The 10,631-nt window shown below is 57.4% G+C and overlaps 1 protein-coding gene across 2 annotated transcripts; it reads right to left on the reverse strand.

Annotated features, from left to right (window-relative positions):
• Positions 1–2,517: 2,517 nt before the first annotated feature.
• PRR18 (proline rich 18) lies at positions 2,518–9,777 on the reverse strand. Of its 2 annotated transcripts, none has more exons than XM_086708296.1 (2): positions 6,809–9,777; positions 2,518–6,059 (listed from the first exon to the last, which is right to left on the reverse strand). In XM_086708296.1, exons 1-2 carry the CDS (start codon positions 6,850–6,852, stop codon positions 5,390–5,392), a joined length of 714 nt encoding a protein of 237 aa, XP_086564422.1. In that variant the 5' UTR covers positions 6,853–9,777; the 3' UTR covers positions 2,518–5,389. The 2 variants fall into 2 exon arrangements, with proteins under 2 accessions (XP_086564422.1, XP_086564423.1); XM_086708297.1 differs by having other exon boundaries at positions 6,153–9,777.
• Positions 9,778–10,631: the final 854 nt, after the last annotated feature.

Here is a 10,631-nt window from a genome sequence, read left to right on the forward strand (position 1 = left end):
AAGGAGTCTTGAGACCAAAAAGTTCAGGTATTGATATAAAATTTCCTGGAGTTTTAGGCCAGTACTTACTGATCTAAAAGTACTTCCTAAAGATTCTCTACCATTGTTGGCAGGGGTCCAAATAACCCACCTGTCCCGGGGGGGTGGTCCAATGGGGGAGAGGATGCAAATGCGAATTCTCCTGCTGGCTTTTATCAGGAACAGATACCGCCATGAAGCACATCTCTGCATCTTCCAGAAGCTGCATTGAAGGACGCTGTCCATCGCATTGCATATAATACAAATATATGCATCACACAAAAATTCCTTTTCTCCAAGGAAAACGTCGATCTCCCGTAACGAGTTCGTGTTCTTGTTATTGGATATTGAAATTACCTAACTCATTATTTTTCATTTTGTCTTTACTACCGGGAAGCAAGGCGGTGCGTTTTGTATTCAGGACGTAAATCATAAATAATTCTGGAATAAGAAGGTAAAACACAGTCGACATTTTTAAACTCCTCAGGGAACTAAAAGTGTAGCCCCCACCCCGGGTGTGCATTAAATGGTTAGAGAGAAAACCCTCAGAATATGGTAACCAAGATAGGCTTTGATTTTGCACATACGAGTGCCAGAGACTAATGTGTTATAACGAGTGGTGAGGTTTTTCGTCGTGGCAGTGATAGTTACCCTGAGCTGGCGACGCGCAGGGATTGTCCCAAAGGCTTTACACACACGTCGTCATAATCCTTACCAGGGTCTGCGATGGCATCTTATGACAAAGAAGTCTAACGAGACACGGCTGACGCAGAACAGAATCAGGATGGAAATTCTCTGTTCGACCTTTACCCACGGGGAGGGTTCTTCTCCTGCACCACACTGGGGAGGCACTCGGTCTCTAGGCTGGACTTGGGGCCACCCTCGCAGGCCACGAGACCAGCGATGCGGGTCTGAACCGGGCCCTTCCGAGCACCCCACAGGTTACCAAGACACCTGCGTGCCTTACTCACAGTGCACACAGGTTCTTACTGTTCTTTGTGCATAAGACGTAGTTCAGGACTTGCTCAGGCAGGTATTTCCCTGCTTAGAAACATAGGCACGAACGTATAGCTTCAGAGTAAGTTTTCTGTGACCAGAGCCCATAGATCATCCACCCTCGACGGAACTGCGCAGTTTCTATGGAAGCCACGAAACCAAAGGTTCTGGCTTTTGGCGTCTCCTTTTTCCAGAAACAAAGGAGATCGATGTAAACACCTCTCTTGAAATGCTCGGGTATGCTTTAAATACATGGGATTAAGTCATATTCGTTCAGTCTCCAGCTTGTTACGTGCACTTGGCTTAGACAGTGGTGTCCCACGATCTGTCCCCACAACACGTAGTGAAGGCTCAGCCTCTGCAGAGGGGTTCCCTTGTCCCTGCTGTAGGACCGTGCGGTGTTGGGAGAATTTGACAATAATACCACGGCGCCTCCAGAGACAGCGTGTTCCCAACTGTCTTACTTCCACGGACCCCTTTTATTACTTTTTTCTCTGGGTATCCCAATATTCTTTTTTAAAAAAAAATTTTTTTAACGTTTATTTATTTTTGAGACAGAGACAGAGCATGAACAGGGGAGGGGCAGAGAGAGAGGGAGACACAGAATCGGAAGCAGGCTCCAGGCTCTGAGCCATCAGCCCAGAGCCCGATAGGTATCCCAATATTCTAAAGACAAACCACATTTACTAGGTGACATCATCCTTTTTGGTGATCGAATAGCTCTCGCCATTATTCAAACTGACCCTTCAACTTCTGATCGGTGTCACCTACCATTTTGAAATCACTTTCAGCAAAAGAAAAGTGTTCCAGTGAACGTACAGGAGTTCTTAGTCTGGGGTCCATGAGCTTCCTAAAATACATGCAAATTTTTGTGGTCACGGGATACATCTTGGGAGTGTATCTGGAATATGACGTGCGTGGGGTTTGTGACCCAACACAAGGTTAAGTATCATTGCCAAATAGCTTTCTTCCAATAATGTTTGATCACGGGGCACCTGGGTGGTTCAGTTGGCTAAACGTCCGACTCTTGATTTCAGCTAAGGTCACGATCTCACGATTTGTGAGTTTGAGCCCCACGTAGGGCTCCGAAAAAACCTGGTCATTGCCAGTAGTATTTCAAGCCAATGAACGTCTACCAACCCCCCGAATCCCAGGCCCTCCAGGCAGGATGGGGGCAGCAAGACGGGGGGACCACCTCACATGAACCCTAAGTACCTTGGTAATCTCTTCCCGACCAGCTTTTAATATTTAAAATACATTTTTTTTAATGTCTATGTTTTTGAGAGAGAAACACAGTGTGAGCGGGGGAGGGGCAGAGAGGGAGACACGGAATCCGAAGCAGGCTCCAGGCTCCGAGCCGTCAGCACAGAGCCCGACGCGGGGCTCGAACTCACGGACCGTGAGATCGTGACCTGAGCCGAAGTCGGACGCTCAACCGACTGAGCCTCCCAGGCGCCCCCAGACCAGTTTTTAAAATCCTCCCCCAAAAGAAAACACAAGGCATTGAATTTCTCTTTTATTTAAACATTAAGAAATTGCAGCACAGTGACTCCGAAAACTTTCTCAAAATGTCCGTAACAACACGACGAGACATCCAGTGTCATAGGTAGAAGTTGCGTCTCTTCGAGGGTCATCAGCCGGAGCAACATAAACGTTCCGCTCGTCTGCTTTTACAGTGAAGAACAAGGCACACAAAACTCTGTTTGACAAATGCCATTGGGAGAAAGGAGCACAGTACCGGACTGGGGCCGGTCAAGAGAACTGGGGCGGGGGCGGGGGGGAGGGGGCCCAGAGAAGGAAGAGGGTGAGGAGAGGGAGAGACAAAGAACAGGGACACACAGACCCATGCACTGTGACCGTGACGGGACGAGGGACACGCACCCACACGGGCAGCCACGGAAAGGTGCTTCGAAAAGTCACCTACTTTACGAAAGTCTTTAAAACGTTACCGAACTCAACAGAAACCTGGGTCTCTCGAGTCCTGGTATCTGCTCAGAGGACACGCGAGAGCAGTTAGCACCCTGCCCACGGGACCACCACTCACGCTCACTCCCGGGGCTGGTTAACGTCCAGAACAAGTGCTCCGTCCCGGACTGAGAGTCCACGGCCACGTCTCCGTGTCGCCTCAGCCGGAGTGCCACGTGGGCCTCTCTGGTGCTGACGCGTTCATTTTCCATGAAAGACAACTGAGCTCTATGCATCCAGGCAGGAGTCGGAAAAGACAAGCCAGTCGGTGGGGAGGGGCTTTGGCTTTGCAAACTCCTCTGCTGGCTGACCTCGCTCCTGCCGGATTAAACGCTTCCTGTTTGACTAGGTTTGTGTCTAGTGAGAGAGAGCGAGACAGAGAGAGTGGGGCAGAGATCACAGGCACAATATAACACTGGCTTTTAAAAATGTGAGGCTTCCGTGTAAAATATAATTAAGACTTCGCACGTTAAAGCCCAACGAGATAAACATTCAACTACTTACTGACTTTCACGCAAGTCAAAAGGTGAGGTAATACATTATTACTCTTCTATGACCGGCCTTCTCTGATTACGACTTTTTCCCCCCTCTTTCTCAACCTTAGAGTTAAGTATAAGCAGATGCATGGAGGGAGTGTGTAGAAACCAGCCTGGAGTTAGCAAGAAAGGGTATGGATGGCTCCCAAAAGGCCGAGGAGTTTTAACCCTTTATTCAAATAACAGGCAGAGATTTTCTCTTTTAAAAAAATGAGTATACACAATTGTACAAAGCCACTATGTCACCGATTTTTACCCGGTGATTAAAGCCGCTGGAATCGTAACATCAGCCCCCAGGGACCCCCCACTTCCTCCCTCAAATGAATTGCCCGCCTGGCCCGGAACATGTTGATCTGCGTTCGTCTGTCCGCACACGGCTTTTTGCCTTCTCCCCTCCCCCCCGCGGTCGGCCTTTCCGCAGCACAGAAGTCACATTGCAGGTGGCGCTTCCAAGAAAAACAGCGACCTTCAGCAGAAGCTGACCTTCACCCCCGCTCACATCTTGTCCCGGCCTTTCAAGTCCATCCCCGTCGCTGTGTTCCAGGGACACACTTGTGTGCGTGATGGGGTCTGTGCGTGTGCGTGTGTGGCCGTGACTCTGTGTGCACGTGGGTACGTGAGCAGGAACGTGGTTTTAAAAAATGTTTAACGTTTATTTATATATGAGAGAGGGGGAGGGGCAGAGAGAGGGAGACACAGAATCCGATGCAGGTTCCAGGCTCGGAGCTGTCGGCACAGAGCCCGACGCGGGGCTCGAACCCACAAGAGGGGAGATCGTGAGCTGAGCAGAAGTCGGACACCAGACCGGCTGAGGCCCCCAGCCCCCCGGGAGCTAAGTGTTCGTGAGAGAGCTCTGTGGGCGTGGGTGTGTGAGCATGCGTGTGACTGTGCGTGGGGGCAATGTGGGCAGGCAGGCCCGGCTGGCAGAGGGCGTGGGGCGGCACAACAGGGCCCTGGCGGAGGCCTGCAGTGTGGACGAGCAGTTTCCAACCTCGGCCTCGCTCAGCGGGTGGAGTAGCTGCTGGTGTTCCCACCCTTCTCCCCTCCGGAGCTTGAAATTTAGGTTAACTCGAGTTTCCCAGCTTCCCAAACCCTAGACGCGTTCTCTGTTTCGGAGAAATGGAATCATAAATGCGGCCCCAAGGCCAGCTCTGCAAACAGCCAGCCACCCTCACGGGTGCCCTCCCCCAGGCTGTCGTCCACAGGGAGTGACACAGACAAACCACCGGCCCAGCCAGAGGGTCTCTGGGACCCACGGGAACCTTAGGGGTGAGAAACGGGAGGCATTTTCACCCTGAGCCCTAAAGGCATCTGGGGGGCCACGAGGAGGCCAGAAGTCTCCGGAAGGCAACACCTGGGGGGTGGGGCCGACCAGGGCGGGAGAGGGAAAGGGTGGCTGACCCAGCTGGGGGTACGGGGCAGAGCCTGGCCAGGACTTGGGCCCGGGGGGGTCAGGGAGGCCGTGTCCTAGGCTAGCCCCCCCACCCCCACCCCGGGCTCACAGGGGCGCAGGAGGGGAGCGGTGCAAAGCAGAGGAGGCTGTGCGTGTGCCGCTAGGGTGCCCCGGAGGAAAGGCCATTCGCGCGGTCAGCCAGGGGCATCCGGTCCTGCCCACCGGGTGCGGCGGGTTCACAGGTGCCGGAGGGTGGCCGTGGGCGTTGGGGGTGGGGGGAGGGCAGGCTCACAGGGTGCGGCCACGCTTCCAGGAGGTGGGGAGTTCCCTTCCCCTGCTCACGGGCATCCAGGGGGTGGGCACAGGTGCGGGGGTGGGGGACCCCCAGGCTCACGGGCATCCAGGAGGCAGGCGCAGGTGCGGGGGGGGGGGGCACCTTCGGGTCCGCGGGGAGCCCCCACCCCCCTACCCCCCCTCCGGCTCACAGCGTGCTCAGGTGCGGCAGCGTGTCCAGGGGCCCCGCGAGGTCGCGCGCGGCGGCCGCCGACTCCACGCCGCGCAGCCACTCGGTGCACCTGCGGACCAGGCCCTCGTCCACCGCCCGGGCCTCCTCCTCGTACTCCACGTCGTCGTACCGGTGCCGCTCGTTGAGCAGCGACACGCGCGGCGCCGGGCGGCGGCCGGGACCCGCGGGAGAGGGCGAGGGCGACGGGCGGCAGGGCCGCGCGGGCAGCCGCCTCTGCAGGTGGCGCCCCTGGAGCAGCAGGACGGCCTCGGGGGGCAGGCCGGGCGAGAAGCGCGCGGCGGCGGCGGCGGCGGCGGCGGCGGGTCCTGTCCCCGGGGCCGCGTCCCCCGCGGGGCTGTGGCCGGAGCGGGCGGGCCGGGCGGGGGCGCGCGGGGGGCCGGGGCCGGGGCCGCGGCGGGCCGGCGACCGCTTCGGGGCGGCGGGGGGCCAGGAGCCGGACAGCGCGCCCTCGGGGGGCCTCCTCCCGTCCGCGGCGGCGGGCGGCGAGGGCGCGGGCGGGGCGCGGGGGGGCGCTGCCCTGCGCGGGGCGCCGGGCCTGCGGGGCGGGGGGCGCGCGGCGGGGGCCCCCGGGGTCGGCGTGGGCGGGAAGGGCATGGTGCCACCGAGCCGGCGGGTCATCGGCGCCCTGGAAGGAGACGGGCGGCTCTCAGTCGCTGGGGCGCGGGGGCGTCCCCGCGGGTGGCCGGGCTCGGCGCCGCGTGCCCCCCGCCGCACCCACCTGCGTCCCGCCGCGGCATCGCCGGCTCGCTCACGTCCCGGCTCCCGGGGCCCTCCCCTCGCTCGGGGACAGTCACCGGCCGCCCGAGCCCGGCCCGGGCGGGGACGCGCCAGCAGGAGGAGCCGAGCGTCTGGCTGGTGTCACGACCCGACTGTTGCGTGCGACCGGCCACGGAGCCGGAGCCGGGACGGCGTGGGGCGGGACCGGGCGGGACCGGCCTCCCCCGTCGGCCCCCACCACCGACAGGACTCAATCAACCCGGGGGGCGGAGGCGGGAGGGCCGGCTGGGTCCCGAGTCCTGGGCGGAGTCCCTGCCGCTTGGAGGGAAAGTCCTGGACAACCGCTTGGCGCCTTTAAGAGGGTGGGAGTTGGGCCGCGGGGTCACCCGCCAGGCCAGGCTGCCGGCCCCGCGCCCTGGTGTCAGAGGGGAAGGCCGGCCGCCCTCGATGGCGCTGGGGAAAAGCCATCTGGGGGGGGGGGGGGATCCTCTTAGTTCCCCTTTTACAATGCTGATGCCACTGCTGAAAGGCGGTCCCCTGAAATTCTAGCCCTAGCTTTATCGACGGGCAAAACAGGCCCGTGTCAGTGATGCCATGACAATGACGGAGGAAACGGTGCACACGGAGGGATTCCTGGGCGCAGAGCAATGTACTTACTGCTGTAACCGTGGTTCAAGCGAGTGACACATCGTGACTGTCATCCCATATTCGAGGAGGAGACCTGGAGACCTCCCTCCGACGTTCAGATGAGTGATGACGTCACACGGAGACGCATCACAAGTCAAGGCACCACTCAAGGAGAATTGTCCCCCAGGAAACACTCTTCCATAGGAGGTGCTTTCAGGCCTAACCGGGGACGGGACCAGGTTGTGCGGCTATGGCCCAGGTCAGCCGAAAGCATTCAAGTGTGGGTGAACTCCAAGTGCGCTGTGCCAGTGGCCACCCCCCCCACCCCCACCCCAGCAGCACCTCCCGGCCGTGAGGGCACTGGCCGCGTCCCTGTCCCTCCTGCCCCCGTGTCAGGGCACCAGGCAAGAGCGGAACTCGGTCGGTGGCCAGAGCTGTTCTCCCCACAGCTGGGGGTGCAGAAGGGGGCTGAGGTCCCATAATCTCCCCCTGCAACCGAAAACCACATCTACATACGTGTTCTCCACAAAATGTGCAAACGCGGCTTCAAGACAGGCTTCGTTCTCTCAAACGTTCTCCCCATCCTGCCGGGGCCTCAAGGTTAGCCTCCCGCTGCCCGCTGCTCAGAGGCCGGGATGTTTGAGGCAGGTTGGGTCATAAATCTCTGCCGCAGGCACTGAATGTGCCTGTTTTATTCCAAGTTTCTGTATTTCTAGGTGGATGCGGGACCGGGTAGGTTAGTGGTGCAGCGGGTGGACAGCGTCCCGCCGGGAGAGCCCGGGTTGGAGGGCAGGCGGACACAGTGAAGACAGGAGAGGACGGGGGCACAGGAGGACTCGGAGGGGAAGGTGACACACAGGAAAAGCAGCAAACTGGATCCTCCCGAGACTGGAGTATGGGTCCCAGATGCCCAGTGGCTGCAGTGGCATCCGTGACGGGGTCCTAATTCCTAAGTCCCGCAGGACAGTCGCAGGTGAGCAGGCGGAGCTGGCGATCCCATAATCGCCTGCCTGTGTGGCTTCTGTCACCATTTCCCTTCTGCTAGGAACTGGGGGCGGAGTGGGATGGAGGAGAGGAGACAATCCCAGCAACAGAATTCCAGACACACCACATCTGAGCCAGCACCTTGAGGAAGGGAAGGGAAGTCCTGGGCAAGGGTGAGGGGCTATTAGCCACGCCCACATCCACAGTAGCAGAGATTGGGCACCTTCCTCCAAGAAGAGACAGTGAGATTCATCAGACCGCTGCACACGTCGGACGAGACTGTCCCTGGGATTCTCCAGAACCCCCACATCCTGTCCCAGCCCAGAAGCATGGGGACTTGGGAAGCTGGAAGTCTCTGCCTGACCTCCGAGGAGAAAGTGAGTGCCGGGCGCCTGCCATCGCGTCACCTGCCCAGGTCAGAAGGGCGCTCCTCTCCTGTCTTTCCTCAAAGGCCCGGTAAGCACCCCTGCCGGGGGGCGACAACTTCCGGTACCTGGTGGTGGGCTACTGGCCCCGGAGCGGCAGAGGAGTGAGCGTCCCCCACAGGACTCTGCTCTTCAGACTCCGCTCAAGCATCCAGATGACAGCATCCCTGCTCCCTGCCAGCCACCTCTTCTACTCGAACCCTTCGGCCCCTGGGAAACTGGAGGCTGGAAACAGTGGCCTGGCCTGGCGGGGACCGTGGGAGAGCAGTGCGCATCACCTGCACTGTCGCGGCCCGCTGGCTGTTACAGAATCCGTTACAGTCTGTGTGGTTGAATCGAGCCGCTGGTGACAGTTACCAGGAAGGAAAACCACACTAGGACAGCCAGCCAAACTTCCCTCCAGAATTGGGGACGCGACAGAAAAGCAACTACAGTCAAGAAGTAACAGCCAGCTGTAACTTGGTCATTTGCGTGGGATTTTGCGTGCTGGGCCCAGAACCCAACAGTGGGGCTGTAGCTACGTGTGAAACAGGAAAACAGGAGGACCAGAATCCTGGGATCGGGTTATCAGTTTCACACTGTATTCCTGGGGTCTCCGGACTCTAAAACCCATGAGTATGTTTCATCTGGAGGTCACAAAAGTTACCTCAACTATAAGCTGGTCGATTTGCAAGGTCAGTTATGCAAAAGCCCATATACGTACTCAGAACTGTCCGTATTTTTTGCCTGTGCTGTCTCACTTTCCAATTACGTCGATGCTCCTTTTTGTTTTTTGTTTTTTTTAAATTTTTTTTTCAACGTTTTTTATTTATTTTTGGGACAGAGAGAGACAGAGCATGAACGGGCGAGGGGCAGAGAGAGAGGGAGACACAGAATCGGAAACAGGCTCCAGGCTCTGAGCCGTCAGCACAGAGCCCGACACGGGGCTCGAACTCACGGACCGCGAGATCGTGACCTGGCTGAAGTCGGACGCTTAACCGACTGTGCCACCCAGGCGCCCCTCGATGCTCCTTTTTGAAACATTACACTTGGCACACTGTCACATCAGCGTCAGGTGCACAGCACAGCGATTCGACCCGTCTGTGGGGGATGCTGTGCTCACGAGCGTCGCTATCACCTGTCACCAGACGATGCCGTGACATTTGTTTGATTTTCAGATTCTGAACAAACGCGAACACGGTGTGGTCCACCATTTGAGAATTCATGGTCATTTTTTCTCCCACTGTTGTATCAGAGTTAAGTGTAGGAACGCGGACTTTTTGTTATGACAACCCTTGAAACTGTTTCCAGGACAAACAAAGACGTAAGCAGAAAATATTTAAATCACCAAAGTAAAGAAGCAAGACGATATCCAGGCCCCACTAAAATCAGCACAAGTGCTGTGCAGGTTTGAAGGGAAGGGAAAACCGTGCAGCCTGCGGGATGCTGAGCCTGCTCTGTGGGAGGCTGGGGTCCCACAGGGATCCCCCCAAATCCTGAGTACAGACACACTGCACTCACCAGCTCATCCCCACGGAGGCCGCTTATTGAGGCAGCACCGGCGATCACACCATGGTGCCCGGAAACCAGTCGCTATTTTAAGAAAGTTCCTTTTTCGGGGCGCCTGGGTGGCGCAGTCGGTTAAGCGTCCGACTTCAGCCAGGTCACGATCTCGCGGTCCGTGAGTTCGAGCCCCGCGTCGGGCTCTGGGCTGATGGCTCAGAGCCTGGAGCCTGTTTCCGATTCTGTGTCTCCCTCTCTCTCTGCCCCTCCCCCGTTCATGCTCTGTCTCTCTCTGTCCCAAAAATAAATAAACGTTGAAAAAAAAAGAAAGTTCCTTTTTCTCACGAGCTCCTTAGTGTCTCGGCTTTACCTCGGTATGACGACTTCAGCGCATGTTCAGAAAAATGTCCAAAGGCAAAGAGATCGATGCCCTGCTTTTCCAAATCACACCTTCTTCCCACATGCTGTGCTTTGTTCCCGTGTTTTGACTCAAATGACTTCACGCGAGGGGGCGGTAAATCGTCCAACAGCCAGAACCAACATGGAGTCTGAATTTTAAACCGCAAGAGGTCTCCTTCTGGCTGTTACAATCCTTGTGGACCCCTGAGACACAGACGACTTGGTCGATAACCAGAAATACGTCCATTCCTTCTCCTCACAGTGGTCTGTTACCGTGAGAGGGTCTGGGGGTAGAAAACGTTCAGGAACCTGTTCAGACACTGTTTGCTTTAGAGTCCTTCTCCCCAATGCTAACATAATGATCCACTTTATCTGGATTTTGCTCCACTCAAACCTCACGAGCTTTAGGAGAGAAGAACCAGAAGGACCTGTGTTTTACGGACGACCGACCAAGATTTCCCCAGGAGCTTCACGACCAGCCACAAGGAGACCTGCCGGGTCAGGGAGGCCCCAGAGCCCTCTCCCCTCGCTGCCGTGGGGCCTCAACGCCTCCCTGACACTCC

Source organism: Puma concolor, chromosome B2 (genome assembly GCF_028749965.1).
Source record: "Puma concolor isolate L17-30 chromosome B2, mPumCon1.1.hap2, whole genome shotgun sequence".
Classification (NCBI taxonomy): domain Eukaryota; kingdom Metazoa; phylum Chordata; class Mammalia; order Carnivora; family Felidae; genus Puma; species Puma concolor.

Bases quoted from the DNA above. Each gene is read 5' to 3' on its own strand.
- PRR18 (XM_086708296.1), bottom strand. From the start codon at position 6,852: ATGACAGTCACGATGTGTCACTCGCTTGAACCACGGTTACAGCA. The intron at 6,060-6,808 runs GTAAGTACATTG...GTCTCCTTCCAG, and splicing joins CTTGAACCACGGTTACAGCA to GGCGCCGATGACCCGCCGGC.